Source organism: Aethalodelphis obliquidens, unplaced genomic scaffold, assembly GCF_003676395.1.
Source record: "Aethalodelphis obliquidens isolate GAN/ISIS:26980383/991018 unplaced genomic scaffold, ASM367639v1 scaffold9, whole genome shotgun sequence".
Classification (NCBI taxonomy): Eukaryota; Metazoa; Chordata; class Mammalia; order Artiodactyla; family Delphinidae; genus Aethalodelphis; species Aethalodelphis obliquidens.
The window spans coordinates 51,606,425-51,623,924 of NW_020837953.1; the positions used below are offsets into that span (position 1 = coordinate 51,606,425).

At 60.0% G+C, this 17,500-nt stretch overlaps 2 protein-coding genes across 2 annotated transcripts; one reads left to right on the plus strand and one right to left on the minus strand.

The window, feature by feature from the left end:
• The first annotated feature begins 235 nt into the window (after positions 1–235).
• On the plus strand, positions 236–5,025 carry PEX10 (peroxisomal biogenesis factor 10). The gene is made up of 6 exons (XM_027110453.1): positions 236–439; positions 1,391–1,471; positions 1,862–2,268; positions 3,491–3,666; positions 3,756–3,888; positions 4,741–5,025. Exons 1-6 carry the CDS (start codon positions 328–330, stop codon positions 4,807–4,809), a joined length of 978 nt encoding a protein of 325 aa, XP_026966254.1. The 5' UTR covers positions 236–327; the 3' UTR covers positions 4,810–5,025.
• A 1,650-nt stretch (positions 5,026–6,675) lies between these two features.
• On the minus strand, positions 6,676–17,478 carry RER1 (retention in endoplasmic reticulum sorting receptor 1). The gene is made up of 7 exons (XM_027110454.1): positions 17,347–17,478; positions 13,784–13,865; positions 12,620–12,724; positions 10,735–10,834; positions 9,401–9,479; positions 8,071–8,206; positions 6,676–7,505 (listed from the first exon to the last, which is right to left on the minus strand). Exons 2-7 carry the CDS (start codon positions 13,862–13,864, stop codon positions 7,416–7,418), a joined length of 591 nt encoding a protein of 196 aa, XP_026966255.1. The 5' UTR covers position 13,865; positions 17,347–17,478; the 3' UTR covers positions 6,676–7,415.
• Between the last annotated feature and the right edge of the window lie 22 nt (positions 17,479–17,500).

Here is a 17,500-nt window from a genome sequence, read left to right on the forward strand (position 1 = left end):
GTTCGCCCCGTACGGACCGCGCACGGAACCCACGGCCCTACCACGCGCTGGCCCCCGTCAGCCCGCAGCAGGCCCCGCCCCGCAGCAGGCCCCGCCCCGCAGCAGGCCCCGCCCCGCAGCAGGCCCCGCCCCGGAACGCACGCGCGCCGTGACGCACAAGATCTGTGACGCACAAGGTCTGCGCCGCACGCCGAGCCAGCGCCATCAGGAGGCGCCGCCGCGTGGGCGTGGCTATCCGCTTTCCCGCAGCCGCAGGTCATCAAGATCTCCCCGGTCACCGCGATCTCCCCGGTCTCCACGGTCCCCGCGGTCCCGCAACCCTAGGCCATGGCCCCCGCGGCCGCCAGCCCCCCGGAGGTAGTCCGCGCGGCTCAGAAGGACGACTACTACCGCGGCGGGCTGCGGAGCGCGGCGGGCGGCACCCTGCACAGCCTCGCGGGTGAGCCCCCGCGGGGCCGCGGGGGCGCGAAGCGGGCCGACGAGCCTCAGGCCCTCCGGTCATACCCCCGCAGGCTCGGCCAGGCCCTGCTCGCCCCCCCAAGACCTGAGACGAAGGAAGGAGCGAGCGCCCCGGGCTTTGCCCCCCTGCTGCCGGGGGCGGGGGTGGGGGCCGGGCACCGGGCGTGGAAGAGTCCACGGCTCTGGGGACACGGGGAGTCTCCCGTGGAGCAGCGGCGTCGGAGCCCAGTGGAGGGGCAAGAGCGTGGGGTGGATTCCAGACGACAGCGGGCTCCTCTTCGGAGTAGCCGAAGCGAGGCTGGGCCGTAGACTCGGGCGGGTAGCCATGGGCAGGTTTTGAGCAGGAGAGGGACACGACACGATCAAAACGAATGGCCCGTGTATTCGTTTTGCTAACACATTCACTTACTCTGTGCCAGACACTGTTCTTCGTGCTTCAGAACGTTAACTCATTTTATTCTCGACACATCCTTGTGAGTGGGACCTATTGCTAGTCCCTTCCTTAGAGACAGGGAAGCGGGGATTCCAGAAAGATCTTGTAACTTCCTGAGGTCACAACCAGCAGTGTGGGGAGCTGGGATTTGATGCTGGATGGGTGGTCTCGGCTTGAGCTCCTGGTCACTGTACTACACTGTCCTTGTGGCCCTTCTGGGCTCTAGAGCAGTTGCCCAGGCGGGTCCTGGACGGGGAGGTGGCTACAGGTTGGTAAGTTCTCAGGATACTCAGTGGCCCAGGCGAGGCAGATACAGATGGAGCAGAGTGGACAGCACAGGAGGCCAGGGAGAGAACAGAGTGTGGTTTAGGACAGTATCAGCCGCGTGGAAGGGTGACGGGGCTGGGCCTTGGCAGCAGGAAGGCGGCTTGTTCCTAATCCTTACGCTGCACCACCCTCGCCCCAACCCCTCAGAAATGACGTGGTTCCTCCTCTCAGGTGCGAAGAAGTGGCTGGAGTGGAGGAGAGAGATTGAGCTGGTGTCGGATGTCGCCTACTTTGGCCTCACTACACTGGCAGGTAGCAGCCCCTGGCAGGATCTCAAGGCCCACAACACACGCCGAGCCCAGAGGACAGGAGAGGGGCTGTCAGCAGAGTGAGAAGCTTCTGGAGGTGCTTCTCAGTGCCCCCGGAGCTGGGCCGCAGGCAGCCTCAGGGAGGGAGGGAACCCCGAACCCTTTCCCTAGGTGGGAGGCCAGGCCCTGAGCCCAGGCTGGGGCCTCTGGAAGCTTTGCCGTACCCCTGTCACATCTGTCTGGGACCGTTTCTCCATGGCTGAACCCGTGGCCCTAGAGGGGTCCCAGCGCTGAGCCCTGTCACGGGGCCTGGGCTATGAGGATTGTAGGGACCCAGTACGGAAGTCGCTGGCAGGTCCCTGCCTGTCTCTCTCACCGGTCCCTCTCCCCACAGGCTACCAGACCCTCGGGGAGGAGTACGTCAGCATCCTGCAGGTGGACCCGACCCAGGGCCGAGTGCCCTCGAGGTTGCGCCGCGGGATACTGGTGGCGCTGCACACCGTCCTGCCCTACCTGCTGGACAAGGCCCTGCTCCACCTGGAGCACGAGCTGCAGGCCGATGGTGACGGCGCCTGGCCCTCACGGGGCAGCCTGGCCCCCGGTGCCCGTGGCCAGTCAGGGACAAGACGCTGGATGCGCCGGTGCACGGCCGCCCTGACGGAGCAGCAGCAGGGGACGCTCCTGCGGGCTGTGTTGGTGTTCAGGCAGGGCCTCGGGTGCCTCCAGCGTCTCCACGTCGCCTGGTTCTACATCCATGGCGCCTTCTACCACCTGGCCAAGAGGTTCACAGGCATCACCTACGTAAGTCACAGGTGCCGCCTGGGCCCGCTCTTCTGCAGGGGACCTCCGTCCCCGAGCACAGTCACAGGGCCAGAGCTGAAATCCTCCACTGGAAACGTGGGTCTTGTCAGGCCCCGTTTTGCTGAAAGACCTGTGCAAGTCTGGTTTCCGTAAACCCTGAGGGTAGGGCGAGTCTGTCTTCCTGCCGCCAGCACGTGTGGCCGCCCCGCTCTGTACCCTGAGCGCAGGCCTGGGGCCCTGGCTTCTGGGCCCCGTGCCCACCCTTCCAGGCCGCCCTGACAGAGGGTCAGGTGTAGGGACACCCTGATGGTGACCCTACAGCGACCCTGTTGCCGCCAGCATCCCCGCTAGCCTCCCCTGGGCTCCGCCCGCCGCAGGAGTCTCAGCTGATGCCCTTGCTCCCAGGTTCACCCGGAGGGCCTTCCCTCGGGCCCCCTGCCTCCCCGGAGGTCTCCAGGCTCCCTTGGCAGTGCTGTCCCGGCACGTGCACCCCCTCTCCTCAGCCCAGCCCCAGTCCTCACTGCGTTTGCTCTACCTGTTAGGTAGGGTATTTGCTAAGCTGCTGCCACAGAGGGGCCTAGAAACACGGGCTCAACCCAGTCAGGGGGCTGCCACAGGGCTCTTCCTACACAGGCAACCAGGGCCCTGCCCCTCGGGCTCCAGGCTCTGGCCAGTCTGGCTGACCTGACTGTCCCCATTCCCTGGGGGGAAGGAGACAGAAGCGGGGGGCAAGCAGCTTTCCCTTGGGGGACGTGGCCGGGAGTCCCAGCTGCGGAACATCACCCGGGTAGTCTGGTGCCTTGCTAGAAGCGGGAGCTTCTGTTCCTCCCACGGGGCTGAGTAGCGGGTCTGCCACGCTTGGCGCCCCTCCCATCCCACTGGGCGCCGCTGCTCAGGCTTCCCAGTTTCTATGAGGCTTGGGGGCCTCGTCGTCCCCCCTCTCCCCGCAACACCTTGCCTGCAGCCTAGTGACTGCAGGCTTCGAGGTTCGTGGCCGTCCTCGCTCAATGCTGGGCTCCCGCTGGGGGTGAGGCCCTGAGCTGTCCAGCTGCGCCCCCCCAGCTGCCACCCAGCACAGAGCCTGCCAGGCGCTGCTGCCCCATCCCGCAGCCAGAGAGCAGGCCTTGGCTTCATCCCACAGGGGAGGCCTGGCCCCTGGGCCACTCAGTGCCTCACGCCAACGGATCATGTGACTGTGCCCCCCTCCCCGGGTCCCTGACAGCTCCGTGTCCGCCATCCGCTCGCAGAGGACCCTCGGGCCCGTGCCAGCTACAGGCTGCTGGGGCTCGTGTCCCTGCTGCACCTGGCACTGGCCGCGGGCCTGCAGCTCTACGGCTTCCGGCAGAGGCAGCGCGCCCAGAGGGAGTGGAGGCCGCAGCGTGGCCTGTCCCACCGCAGGTGCGCAGGGCTGTGCCGGGGCGGGGGCTACCCAGCGCCACACGGAACTCAGGCTCAGTTCTGTCCCATCGTCCCCCCTCTCCTGCCAGGAGCTACGCAGAGAGAGCAGTTTCCAGAACCTCGCTGTGCACCCTGTGCCTGGAGGAGCGCAGGTACTCGACGGCCACGCCCTGCGGTCACCTGTTTTGCTGGGGCTGCATCACCCACTGGGCCGACACCAAGGTGAGCGTCCTGAGCGTAGGCCCCCGGGCCACCCCCGCTGCACTGGGCCCGCTGCCTGCCTCCACAGCCACGCTTGTTCAGTGGTGGTGGCGGGGGGGGCTATTTTTAAAAGCCCCCAGCTGGGATGGAGGCAGGGAGCTGCAGTGGCCGGAAGCCTGCTGTGACAGCTCTGCTCCCAAAAGGAAGGCCCCAGCCACCCACCTGGGAACCCTCGGAGCGAGAGCCGCCTGCTAGACCTTGAGATCTCAGGGTGTGGGGTCCAGGGGGCCAGAGCAGAGAGCTCTGCCACCTTACTCCTGCGCTGGCTTCAGGGAGGGGCCGGTCCCGGGCCCCCGTGTACCCCCGCCCCGTCTCTCCTTGGGGCCTGAGGTCAAGCCCGCCTCATTACTGGGATGTCCTGTCCACACGCTGCCCAAGGAGCCTTCCTCAGGGCCTGCAGGGTGCGGCGGCTGCAGCCTCCTCCGTGGGGTCCAGGCCGCTCTGCGAGGCCCCGGGGCATACGCGTGCCTGGCAGGCAAGGGGCTGACCTTCCCGGGCCAGGAGGGACGCGGCCCTGAGGGTGGGGACAGGGGACCCGTGAGCTCACACCCAGAAACTCCAAGAGGTTCAGGGCAGCCACGGTCGTTCCGCAGCCAAGCGCCCTCCCTTCTCCCAAGTCACCCATGGCCTGGCCATCTCCTCGCTGGTCACCGTCCCTGCCCTGCTCCCCAACTGCCTGCATCATCTCAAAAAAATGTTTTTCTGTCTTAATGGAGACATGTGTACATCCGTGTTTTACTGGAGATGCCAGTGGGGGAGGGACCCCCGGGGTTGTAGGGGTCACAATCCGTGACCTTCCTCCTCCCCCCACAGATGGAGTGTCCCCTCTGCAGGGAGAAGTTCCTCCCCCAGAAGCTGGTCTACCTGCGGCACTACCGCTGACCCGACGGAGGGAGGAACCCAGGAGTCTTTCCTGATGTCAGGAGGAAGTTTATTCTCAAGGTTGACAAGTTGACTGTACTTGCACAGAAATCATGAAATTCTCAAGTCTTTTATTCTTTGTCACAGAAGATACTGTGCCAGCCGCCGGGGAGGACAGGCGCTGGACCTGGACCTGGCCGTGAAATGGCTTCAGGGCAGGTTGGGCAGGGCCTGCAAGGCTGCCAGCCAGACAGCTCAGCACTTAAACAGAACTTCCCTCCCTTCCCCAAACCGGTCATTTATATCCAATACCAGGCACACAGTGAGGGCAGGGCCAGACGGGCCAGGACTGAACAAGGGCTGGAAACCAGCAGCCTGCCTTCCCAGCGTGGTCAGTCTTCCAGCCCAAACGACCCACAAACCTTAACCCTCGTCACTGGAGCTGACTTTTGGGGCGAGGGGGCACAGCCCTTCCCGGAAAGTAGCCGTGATTGCCCCCTAACACGTTTGGCAGGTGCCTTCTAATAAATGTCTAGTTTGTTTCCCGTTTTAGAAAATGGAGGGCTTCCCTGGTGGCGCAGTGATTAAGAATCCGCCTGCCAATGCAGGGCACAGGGGTTCAAGCCCTGGTCCGGGAAGATCCCACATGCCGCGAAGCAACTAAGCCTGTGCGCCCCAGCTACTGAGCCTGCGCTCTAGAGCCTGCGAGCCACAACTACTGAGCCTGCGCGCCTAGAGCCCGTGCTCCACAACAAGAGAAGCCACTGCAATGAGAAGCCCACGCACTGCACCGAAGAGTAGTCCCTGCTCCCCGCAGCTAGAGAAAGCCCACACTCAGCAACAAAGACCCAACCCAATGCAGCCAAAAATAATAAAATAAATTTTAAAAATAAAATGGAAGTGTGTGTCCTGGCCTCTGAACACGAGCCGTCTCCTCCTGCTTGGAGCGCCTGGCGGGCTCCAGCCAGCCTGACCCACTGAGGCCACCCATCTCCAAAGCTGGTGGTGGGCCAGCTCGCCTACACACCGGCTCACTGCTGTGTCCAACACACTTCCTGCCACCTTTTTTGTTATTTTCAGGTTTTTACATCTACGTAAGCTGTGCAGAGACAGGACTTTGCCGTAGGCATCCTTACAACAGCAAGTCCACAGAAGTGCTGGTGTGTTAGCGCCGTGAGGTGAACGGAAGCCCGTGTGGAAGGGGCCCTCCCAGGGCCCCTACAGGCCGCTTCTCCCTCCATGTGACTCTGTGGGAGCGGTGATGCAGGAACAGAGACTCCTCGGTGAGCAGAGGTCAGCCCTAGAGGCAGGCCGTGACCGTGGGCCCTGCTCCAGACAGGCAGGAGCCCCAGGGGAGGCTCCACGGTTCCCAAAACCCCTTACTTACACTCACCAAGTGCCTGCAATTTCCCGTATTTCAGGCCTGTACATTTACCAGGGAAACAGTATGAAAAACAAAACAAAAAAAAGTCTAGAGTTTGAACACCTCAGGTGCCACAATGTGGTAATAAAAGTACCGATTTGGACATCATTTACACATGAAGTTAGAATTCAGGATCGGGTACACAAATGGTCTTCATACGGCCTCTTAAAAGCAAGAGGAGCTCAATTTCAGCTATGCAAAACCTGGCAAAAGAAAAGCCACGCGGTAAACACTCGATGTCTGAAACCCGCAGACAGATGGAAACGGCGCTTGCAGCAGGGAGTGGGAACAGACCACCGGTGTCTGGGCCGCGGCCTCAGCAGCACGGCCCGCCCTCCAGGGAGGCCGCACTCCCCCGCCAGGCCCTCACAGTGCCGGAGGCGTAGCGGGTTAGATGAAGACTACAGGAGAGCAGGGACGTTGTCTTTAATGAAGTTGGAATTAAAAAGTCACTCGGTAAAATGTTTACGAGTATTGGTTTTTATCACATCAAAAAAGTTGACATGCAGGTCAGAGCTGTTTCCCTGTAGAAAGTGGGAAGCCATGTGTTAAAAGCCACAGAACTGGCTGCTCCTGCCAGGTGTATCTGAAAAGGGGCTGCTGCATGAGAACACGTTTAAGTTAAAACAACCCTTTACGTATCAAAGAAATGTGTCAAAATAATCTCAAACAATTAAAATATATATATATTTATAATTCCAGGCCCTCAGAAGCAATCATGGTAGTTAAGAACGAAGTTTTGAGTCATCATGATAGAGGCCAACTCAACACATCTCTAGCGAGATGAAATTCGGAAACCGGCATTAGAGCCCAGAGTTGCTGCAGAATCTCCTTCCTCCACGCGCCGGACGGACAGGCGAGCGTCCTCCGGGGCCACGGTGAGCGTCCTGGGAGGCAGCAGCTGGCGTCCTGGCTCCTTCCGCGGGCCCGGCCCCCCGCCCCCGCCCCCCAGCCCACACGGCTGTCGACCCGGCCTGCCCTCTGCAAGGCCAGCGTCTGGACGCCTGACCGGCACTGGAAAATAAATCAACGCGATTCGGTTTAAATGCCAGTTTCTTCAAGAACCTGATATTTCAGTTACAAATAATTGAAGCTCCTTTTTAAAAAGAAAATAACTCCCTTGTAATCAACTACTTTATGTGAGGAAAGAAGACGGCGTCACAGCAACTTGCGGCCGTCCAGGGCCCGCGGAGGGCGGCCGCGTCTAGCTGGCGAACGTCTTGCCCACGTCCTCCTTCCCCTTGTACGTCCTCTTGCCGTGCGTGAACGGGATGTACCGGTACTTGATCATGTGCTGGGGACAGGCAGACGCGTCTCAGCACGGCTTCCCCGTGACCCACCTTCCCTCCAACTCTGAGCCCCACCTTCTCCACATACCGGGCGTGGAGCCAGAGCTCCGGCAGACGCCCCCGTCCCCCCACTGCCCAGCGGAGCCAGCCGAGCTGCTGGAAACCCTGAGGGTGTGGGATGGGCTTCGTGACGCCCTGTGTGCCAGACGGGCTAGCGCTACTGAGCTGGGGACGTGGGATGGGTGGCACCCGGGCCCAGGTGGTTGGGCGGGTGGGGAGGCCAGGATGAAGCCGCACCACCCTGTCTGGCCAGGCCCGTTCTAGGGTGATGCTGGCAGGACACACCGTCCAGGAGGTCCTGGGCCCCGACTGTCCCGCAGTATGATGTGCCAGACCGGAGGGTGTTAACCGGCTGTGCTGTGCTGGCGGGGAGCGAGCACCACACCCATCGACCTGCAGGGAGAGCAGGGGCCACACGGCCCTCCCGTGTCTCGGGCCCGAGCCGGCTCTCCCAAAGCTACCAGTACTAGGTGGCACTGTCTCACGGTGCAGAATCATCTGGGTTTTTACCTTTATTTGCCTCTTCATCGTGATACAGAAAAGCATGATGAAGTACATGACCAGGATGGGCCAGAACACCGGGACGTTGAATGCCTCAAAGAAGGTGCAGACCATCGCCACCAGGATGCCCTTGGTCGCTGCGTGCCTACCGGAAGGAGAGAAGGTCAGAGCCGGACGGCGGCCCCAAGGAGGGTGTGGGTCTCCACTTGCGGAGCAGGGTGGGCGCTGCGTGTGGCGTGTCTGACGTACTACGTGTGACCACGGACACAGCGTTCTTAGTCCCTTGGACACTCGAAGTTTTCTGAAATTACAGAAGTGTAAAACAGCATTGGGGGCCCCGGCACTGCGCAGGCCAGCAGCTGGGGGATGCAGATGCCCCCCATGTGCTGCTGGGGCCCACGTCTAGAAATCCAGTCCCGAGCCTCAAGGCTTGAGTCCCACACGCCCAGCAGGCCATCCCCCAGTGGCCGAGCAGTGTCCCCAGGAGAAGCAGGTGGAGTCAGGCCTCAGGGCCACCCTCCCTCCGGCTTAGGGCCCAACCCATCAGGGTCACAGCCCTCCTTAAAATCCCCCTTGGTCTCCCTTTCCTAGAGAACAAAGGCCACCTCAGAGGGCGGGCAGGACCCGGCCTTGCCCACTGCCCACCCTCCCCCGGCAGCCCTGGGCCCAGCGTTTCACACTCATCCCACAGGGACTCACCAAGCGCCTGCACGGCCACCCCTGCACCAGGAGGACAGGCTGAAGGGCGGCAGCTCTTTGCCTTCACTTTTGTGACAACACAGGACAGACACGTTCACAGACCAGCCCCCCCCGCAACACACACACACACACACACACACACACACACACACACACTAGGGGGTCACCTCCATCCTCCTGTCACATTCGTACTTGTCACAGCGTCACACACACGTGACCGCCTCCAGGAGGCCTGGGGACGCCCAGGCCACCCCGAGGACCGAGTGGGGAGAGAGCGGGTCCCCCTTCGGGCCACCGGGGGGGGCGCCGTGCACAAAGCAGCGTCCCCCCGAGGCCAAGTGTGCCACATACCCGGGACCCGCCTCCCCAGAAGCAGCTTCTTTTCTGCGGCATCGAGGTGCAGCAGTGTTACCTTGGGAGGGGGGTGGGCACTACAAGGCCCCGTGACCCCCCTCCACGCCCAGCAGGCACGCTTCACGTTCTGGGTGAGTCAACGTTGAGAACGAGGAAACACAACAGAACTGGCGTTTCTCCAAGGAGCCTAAGCTGCTGGCTCGCTGGGACCGAAGCGCCTGCCCCCGTCTCACGGCCGTGCGTGGGCACGGGCGTCTTTCGCAACCACCGTTAGGAAGTGACTCACCAAAACTTAAACTCTGGGAGCCTTCGAATGAAGGGCCGGAACTCCTCATTCTGTTTGGTTGGTAACGAGGGGCCATCATCTGAAAGGCAGAATGTCACCCGGAGGTGAGGCACACAGTGCACCTTGTCGTTTCCACCGCTGCCCTTTTAAGGTTCCCTAGAGCTTGTGAACCAGCAGGCCTGATACGTGACATACAGATTGACATCCTTTAACCGGACATAAAATGGGGACCTTCAGCTGATTTAGAAACCGATTCACTGCTTTAGAAAATCTGTATTAGAATTTTTTTTAAGACCACTTTAAGCGATCACGTAAAAATTCAACCACACGCCGATTTTCAGGAACGTGTCAACTGTACAACACGAGGTACAGGGAGGATGAAAGTCCACAGCCCACGAGAGCACACAGGCGGGAGCTGTGCATCCACTCTCAGGGGCACTGGGCTCAGGACGGCCACCCTCTGCAATGAGCCGCGAGCCAGGCCTCGGGCTGAGGCCCCCAAGCCGCCTCCCTCCCCAGTTAACAGATGGAGAAACTGAGGCCCACTGAAAGGGCCTCTTGTTTCCTAACCCCCCAATGCAGCACCAAACGAAAGGGCTGTTTCCTTTGCTATTTTCATCAAATACTCCACAGAAAAAAATACACAGGCTCCGATCGTGATGTGAACAGGCTGCATAAAGCGTGCCTCTGCCGTTAACAACTGGACCTCTGACTCCATGGGCTCCACAGGAGCTGCGGCGGGTTTTCCCAACAGTGGCTGCGACGCGCCGGAATGGAGGCCTCAGCATCCGGTCGTGAGCCATCCCCGCCCCCAGCTGGCCCAGCAGGTGTGTGCCAAGGCCCCCACCTGGCCCAGGTATGCCAGGAGCAGCCAGAGCCACGAACCTTTCAACCCATCGTCCTCAGGGGACACTGGGGGGCCAGTGGCCTCAGTCAGCCATGTGGAGCCGCCGTGGAAGCTTGCTTTTGTGAGAAAGGGACCTAACAGGCAAGCGTGGAGGGGACGTGGACGGGCCAGCTACCCAGGAAGCAGGCCCTGGCTCCCCCCGCCCCTGCGGGACCTCAGCAGGTTCCACAGCCTGACGGCTCACTTTCCCCCTCTGCCACACGGGGATGACAGGAGCGCCTGCCTCCTGTGACTGTCACAAGGGCTTAGCAAGTCGTTCCACAAACTTGCCAGGATCACTGAAGTTGCAGGTACATTTTAAGCACCCAGAGAACAGTCCCCAAAATTTAGATTTCAAATGTTTCCAGAGAAAATGGAGCAATCCTGGGAAGTATAGAAAACCCACAACTCTCCCCAAACAGAGCAAAGTGGACAGTCTCTACTCTACCTGAATCTTCCATTAAGGAAGGATCCACTTTTGGAGAAAGGAAAGCTATGAAGAGATTTAGATGGTAGATTCCCAAGGCGTAGGTCACGATGTACCAACCCTGGAAGAGAAGGAGAAACGGTCAGTGAGGCCACCCTGAACCCATTCCCTGTCTGGACTGAACCAGGACATGGAGTCGTAACAAGTGACGGAAGTGCAGTGGGCATCCGTGCTGACAGTTTCTCTTAAACTGCACCGTGGGTCTGGAGAGTGGATAAGCCAAGGTCCACACGGCAAACGTCTTCAAGGGTCCAGTTAGGTGCACCCAGAACGTAAAGCCACCAGCCCCCCGGAAGGCAGCAGAAACGGGGGTGCTTCACAAAGCCTCATACCCGACCTGCACTCCCGGGTCACAAGCCCTGCTCTCGGCCAGGGGCGCCTGACCCAGACGCAGGCTCCGGACCAGCCTGAGACACTGGGGCTCGAGCTCCTTCCGGCGGGCGGTTCACACCACCGCACACTGTGTCAGGAATGTTCATAACGTTTGCCCAGAAGAAAACCAGAGCCGGAAAATCAGTAAACCAAGCCCAAGTCAGCAAAGTGTCGTGGACCCAAACCCCCCTCAGGCGACACAGAGAAAGGGGCACACATGCCACATGACTCGCTCTTAGAGGACAGACTTCATCCGATCAGAACCACAGCTGCACTGCAGGACCAACTGTAAAAGCCTAAACATTTTCACACAAGCAAGATGAGCCCTTTCTACCTTAAAACGTTTTCAAGTCAAACAACAAAGACCTAAATGTGCAGAGTTAACAGCTGAGTTAACTCTGCACAAGGAGGAGTTAACACACAGCTCCTCGTGGCGGGCTGAGTCTGAAGGGACGCCAAGTCGGGTAGAGACTCAGCTCAGAGCACAGGAGAACCAACCCGTACGAGATGCACCCGCCCCCGCCCAAATCCCCCAAGTCAAGGTTTCTAGGTCATTCATTCCACTGAGAATGGACCAAGGTCCAGTTTCTTAAAAAAATCTAGACCCGATCACAGCAAACTGAACATCAGTTATGGACACCCAATACAGACCGCACCCTGCTGCAGAGCTGGACCGGGGCCCCACCGCCTTTGCGCCGAGCCAGGGCTAGGCTTCCTTGTAGGAACACAGACACAATACCATCCAAGGACAGGTCTCTATGCTTAGCTCAGGTGAGAATTCCCCAGAGTGCTGGACGCAGCATAGCATCCAGCAGGTGAAGTACCCAGCCACGCACACACGTACTCCTAAACCTTGGGAAATACCTGGAAGGAAGGTGTTTGCTTTCAAGGAGGGGGAGAAAAAGCCTCAGCCTCCTTCCTCTGGACAGAAGGGAGCATGGGCTGCCCTCCTCTCAGGGTCTACAGAGCACTCCCGTCCAGGAGCCCAGCACTCACCAAAGGTGCGGGGAGGGCGTCCGTCCCCTGGAGGAGCCGTGCCGCCCTCGGTCACCCCACCCGGCCCTCCTCGGACACCAGCACGGCTCACGGCACCCAGGGAATGGGGTGGCCAGTCCGGGTGTTTCTGTCCCTAGAGTCCCCAGCCCCCGTAAGTCCCGCCCGAGGCAGGGTCAAGGAGCGCCAGAGGGTCCCCTGTGCAGACGAGGACACTGGAGAGTGCTGTCACGTCACCAGGCCCGGCTGACACCGAGACTGTCCTGGGAAGTCCAGCAACAGAATACAAGGAACTCAGGGCGGGACGTAAACATTTAAAGACAGTCGCCGAAGTCTTTCTTATACTTGGTGCCCAGCTGTAAAATTATCTTCAGAGACCCTTTCCTTCACCATAAACCCACCTAATCCAGAGACAGAAGGAAAAACAACACCCCAGCCAACACCACAGTGCAGTGACTCGTCACTGCCACCCCCCACCGACCTGCAGCAGGTAAACTCGGATCATGTAGACGAAGCTCAGGCCCAGCGTCACCACCCATCGCACAGCCGTGTACGGCGTAGCCTTGTCGAGCCAGGACTGATAGATCTGGAAGGAGAGTGCCCAAGTTACAGAGACCCTGCGATTCCTTCCGCAGAGCACACTTCTTGCCAGCGTTTGCCTCAGATTTTAAGTCAATGGCACTAAGCGGTGACTACAGTTAATCCAACACTCGCAGCGTTCCCTGAGGCAAGTCCGCCCCTTACGCAAAAATACCACAGAACCGCCTCTTGCAGCACGCAGTCCTACAGCATCGGCCCAAGGGGCCATCGTGGGGAGACTGAACTTAAACCCCAGAGAGGATGGGACAGAGAAAGGAGAATGTCACCACCCTGCATGTGGGACTCCACCCGAGGCCCCGTCCCAAAGCCCGCCTCCCCCGGAGCCGGTCCCAGCCCGCCCAGGAGCCGCACGGCTGACTGCCTTAATCCTTAGATTCACATATGTGCACACGTGTGCCTACGTACACGTGTACATGTGTGTGTAATTAATATACACGTGTGTAGTCTAAATTTAATTTTGAGATTTTAATTATGAAAAATTTCAACCATTCGTGAGAACGAGCCTCCACGTGCCCGTCACCTGCTTCAATAATTAGGAACTTCTCCAGATGCTAGTTTTTAATTTAAAAAATCAATACAGTTTTAGTTTTGAACCAAACTGTGCGATTCTTCGCTGAGTTAGACTCCTTCCTCCGGAACTCACAGGCCTCGCTGCAGCCCCAAGGGGTATTCCCGCCACGGAGCGCAAGCCTGGGCCAGGGACAGAGGGGCCGAGGGGACGCAGACATCGGTGTCTGGACGAGGGGACAGCAAGGGCAGAGCAGGGGCCGCCAGGTCCATCCCGCCCAGGAGCTAAGAATGGTTTTCACATTTTAAAAGTTGTTGGAAAAAAACACAGAAGACAAGTACATGGCCTGAAACTCAGCAGACCCAGCACCCTCACGGCAATGGGAAAAGCTTCTGAGAGGGTGAAGAGGGTGAACGAGAGACCCAGGGAGGGGCCGCCCACCCTGCGGGGTCTGCCAGCACACTTATGCCCCAGGGAAACGTCCCAGGGTCAAGTCTCATTTAAATGTTTCCGCAACTCAGTGACCCGAAAACCAACCTGTCCAAGTCTTGTGAAGAATCTGTACACCACAGAAGGTTTCCCGTGGACGGAATCTCCCACACTGTCACCTTCTGACATGCTGTATACAAGAAAAATACAACATACTTTTAAATTAAATAAAAAGTACTCAAGGACTGGATCATTTTGCCCTGTTTTCATCCACACCACCAAAGCAGGTTTCCTCAGCATTCACTGTTTCATCCACGCCGTAGCTTCCTTCTGTGTGTCTTTACTACCAGTCACCCAGAAAAAAGAAACCAGCCAGCGACACGCTTTGGTGGAGAGCCAGGAAGGCATGTGACATGCAAAGCAGCAGCACCGGGTGGACTTTCGTTCCTGCTAATGTCACCTGGCTCACACTCCTCCGGCAGGTCCCCAGGAGCCGCCCTCGCTGACGGCCAAGTCCTCTGGCCCCATTTCTGTGTCCACCTCCCGGGGCCGGTCCACAGCACGGGCCACCGCGCCCAAGCCTCCCCGGGACTCGCCAGCCTCCAGCACCTCCTCCTGCCACTCCTCGGGCTCCCCTCGGTGCCCCCACTTCTCTAGGCCCCGCCCTGGCCTCTGTCCAGGCCACTGCCCACGGTGCCAGCTGTGCACCTCCAGGTCCTCCCAGACCCGATCCCCACTCCATGACCAGGATCCTCAGGTGATCATCCGTCTGCGTCCCAGTTCCTTATCTGTGCGTGAAGGTAATCCTATCTGCTCCTGACCATTTCAACATGCCCTGCGATTCCATGCACATCTAGCCTGTGAGAACCCAGGTCACTAAGGGAAGCCAAGGGCATCGTCACCCCTGTTCCACAACAGAGGATCAAGCCCCAGATAGCTTAAGCCACTTCTCAAAGTTAAGAGTAGCTCTGACCTCAGCTCCTGCAGCCCAACACACCCCTGCCTGAACCTCGGGACCAGAGGATGCAGAGGATGGAGGGCCCTGCCAGCCTGAAGCTGGTGAAGACGCCGGGGCAAAGCTCTCCCTGCCCGCAAACTTGCGGGCAGCTCCCTCCCGATCTGGCACCACGGCAGGGCTGGGGACCAGAAGTGGACTCCAGCTCGGAGTCTGTTTCCAGGGCCCCTGAGTGGCATGGCTGTGCGGGCTCAGTTTCCTCATTGGGGAGATGGTACCCGCTGGCACAGCGGCCCTTCCCATTCAGACAGAAAACCACGGCTCCCGACGGCCCGAGCTGCCCCAACACCCGGCCTGCGCACAGCGGGGCTGGGGCCTGAACCCACGCCCGCTGACACGTCCTCGCCACGTGCACTGAGCAAGTCCGCAGGCTCACGACGCGATCCCAGGTCCCAAGTGGAACAACGTGCCCGTTACAGCTGACCCTCGAAGAATGCAGAGTTAGGGGCACCGGCCCCCAGCAGTCGACAAGCCAAGTATACCTTACAGTCGGCCTCTGGATCCGCAGTTCAGCCAACCACGGACTGTGCGGTACCGCAGTACTTTTCTCGTGAAAACAATCCACACGTGAGTGGACCCATGCAGTCCAAACCTGTGTTATTCAAGGGTCAACTGTACAACTCAGGTATTACAATAACCTGAGCAGTCCCACCACACACGTCATCACATCTGTGCTGAAAAGTCTGTCATTCAGTGACGCCATTTCCTGGAGCCACCGTGTGGAGGAGGCCAGCTAGGCCAGCGGGTGCAGGAGTGCCAAGAGTACCACGGAGGAGACTGAGAAATGCCCTTTGCTCTCAGGGGAGCCGAGGCTGAACTGAACAGGCGAACTCCTAGTCCTGTCTTTTGAGAAGGTGGGAAAAATTCCATTTTTTAAAAGTGGCTACGTTAGAACTTGTTACCTAGGACAGCCAGCCACCCTCTTTAGGCCAGAGCCAGGCCAGCAGAGAGCTACATCAGTAACATCATTTACCCTTCGGCTCCATACAAACTACCCCTTATTTTACTTTTTTATGACCAAAGTGTTTACCTTTAAAACGCTTCTACTTGAGCTGAGGCATGAAGATGACCATTAGAAAAACCTGGGTATTCCTTTGAAGTACGCGCCCTAAGTAGAAACGACCGCTTCTAAGTCTCATTCTTTCAACTGAACGTGTGGAAAATCTTCCCAAAACAAAACAGCAAACTTCAGATCACCTGGCAAACGACATACGTGGTGACACACGGCTCCACACCATGGCTGAGCTTGCGTACAGCGACGTTTAGAACGTGAACTTTGGAGTCAAACGGCCTGTCTATGGCGTGACCCGCAGGCCACCTCGGCCGGCCCCACTCCGATTTGTAAAGCACCGTAGGCCCCTCCCGGGCCTCTGTGGGAGTGAGCGGCCAGCCGTGTTAGCATCAGCAGCAGGCCTGGCCCGTAGGGCGACCGAGGGAGGGAGGGAGCGAGTGCGTCTCCCTCAGACACGAGTCAGACCTGTTCCCGAACGGGGCAACCCTCACACGGCTGGGTGCCTGCGGTCCTCTTCCCTCTGCTGTTCCAAGGCCGCCGCCTCGGGAGAGGCCCCCTGTGACTGTCCAACAGGTGCCGGTCCCTCACATCATGTCACCCTGTTTTATTCTGTGTGACGATCGTTTCTGATTGCTTTCCGCTTTCTCTCTCTATTACCTCCTACTACAACGCAAACTTCTTGAGGGGGAGCCTTGTCTGTCCACTGCCAGTCCCACGGCCCACAGGGCCCGGCACAGAGCTCGCAGTGGGTAAGTTCTCTGTTGGATGTCACTGTTTCAGGCTCAGCCTCAAGAAAACAAAGGCAAAAATAAGACAAAACCATTCCAAGCAGAGACCAGAAGTATCACGTCTGGAGATTTGCGTACAGAGTTCCAGAGTCATCACTGCACCTGTCTGTGGAGTGGACCTCCCTCCTCAGATGGCTCCCATTACACAGAGGACAGTCCCGCCCGGTGCACGGGTCACCCACAATTTGGCTCCCACTGCCTCTCCGTTCATCCCCCTCCCCATTCCTCCTGGGTCCCCAGCGTGGTAATTTTCCACACTTTCGCCCTCTGATGTTGTTCCCTCCGCTGAAATGCCCTTCCAGACCCCATCCACTCGAGCGCTCGGCCAAGCCCCGCCGCCGGCTGCTCCCTCCCCTGGGCGTGACCACCTTCCCGTCTCCACCGGGCCCTGACCACGCCGTACCTGCACCACCACAACCGGGGGCCCCGGGGGGTCCGCCTTACACATCCCCTAAAGTGAGACCCACCCGACCGAGCAGCAGGCGCCCCGGGACGCTCCCAAGCCCAGGTGCCCAGGGCAAGTTTCCAGAGGAAGCTCTGGGCCCAGCACGCGGGGCGCCGTCGGGCGGCTCGGCCCGAGCGCTCGGAACCTTCGGTTCGCAAAATGGCCAGGACTCGACCTCAAGACACCCAAGTCCACCGCGACGCTTCCTACCCAAATCCCGCAGGCCGCCCTGGGTCGGCGAGGACACCGAGGCCCCACGGCCCGGGCCGGGCGGCCGACCCCTTCCAGGACGCGCCAGCGGGGGGCGGGAGCCGGTCATCGCGGCGACCCCAGGGGCCCCGTTCGGCCCCGGCCCCGCGCGCGGCCCCCAACACCCCGGCCCCCGCCCCGCCCCACCCCACCCGCCGGCACCTCGCGGTCCACTGCGGCCGAGCGCGGTCTCCCGAGGGCCGCGGGAAGGAGGACGCGAGTGGCTGCCGCGCCGGCGCTTCGCTCGGTCCGGGAAGACGCAGCCGAGCACTTCCGCTCCGTCCCGAGCGGCACCGCCTCCCGGGCCTTCAAGATG

Excerpts from the sequence above, each read along its gene's own strand:
- RER1 (XM_027110454.1), bottom strand. The coding sequence starts at position 13,864 with ATGTCAGAAGGTGACAGTGTGGGAGATTCCGTCCACGGGAAACCTTCT. Across the intron at positions 10,835-12,619 it reads TCCGAGTTTACCTGCTGCAG|GGTTGGTACATCGTGACCTA; the intron begins GTCGGTGGGGGG and ends CTTCTCTTCCAG. Across the intron at positions 7,506-8,070 it reads CGATGAAGAGGCAAATAAAG|CACATGATCAAGTACCGGTA; the intron begins GTAAAAACCCAG and ends GCCTGTCCCCAG.
- PEX10 (XM_027110453.1), top strand. The coding sequence starts at position 328 with ATGGCCCCCGCGGCCGCCAGCCCCCCGGAGGTAGTCCGCGCGGCTCAG. Across the intron at positions 440-1,390 it reads CACCCTGCACAGCCTCGCGG|GTGCGAAGAAGTGGCTGGAG; the intron begins GTGAGCCCCCGC and ends TCCTCCTCTCAG. Across the intron at positions 2,269-3,490 it reads GGTTCACAGGCATCACCTAC|CTCCGTGTCCGCCATCCGCT; the intron begins GTAAGTCACAGG and ends GGTCCCTGACAG.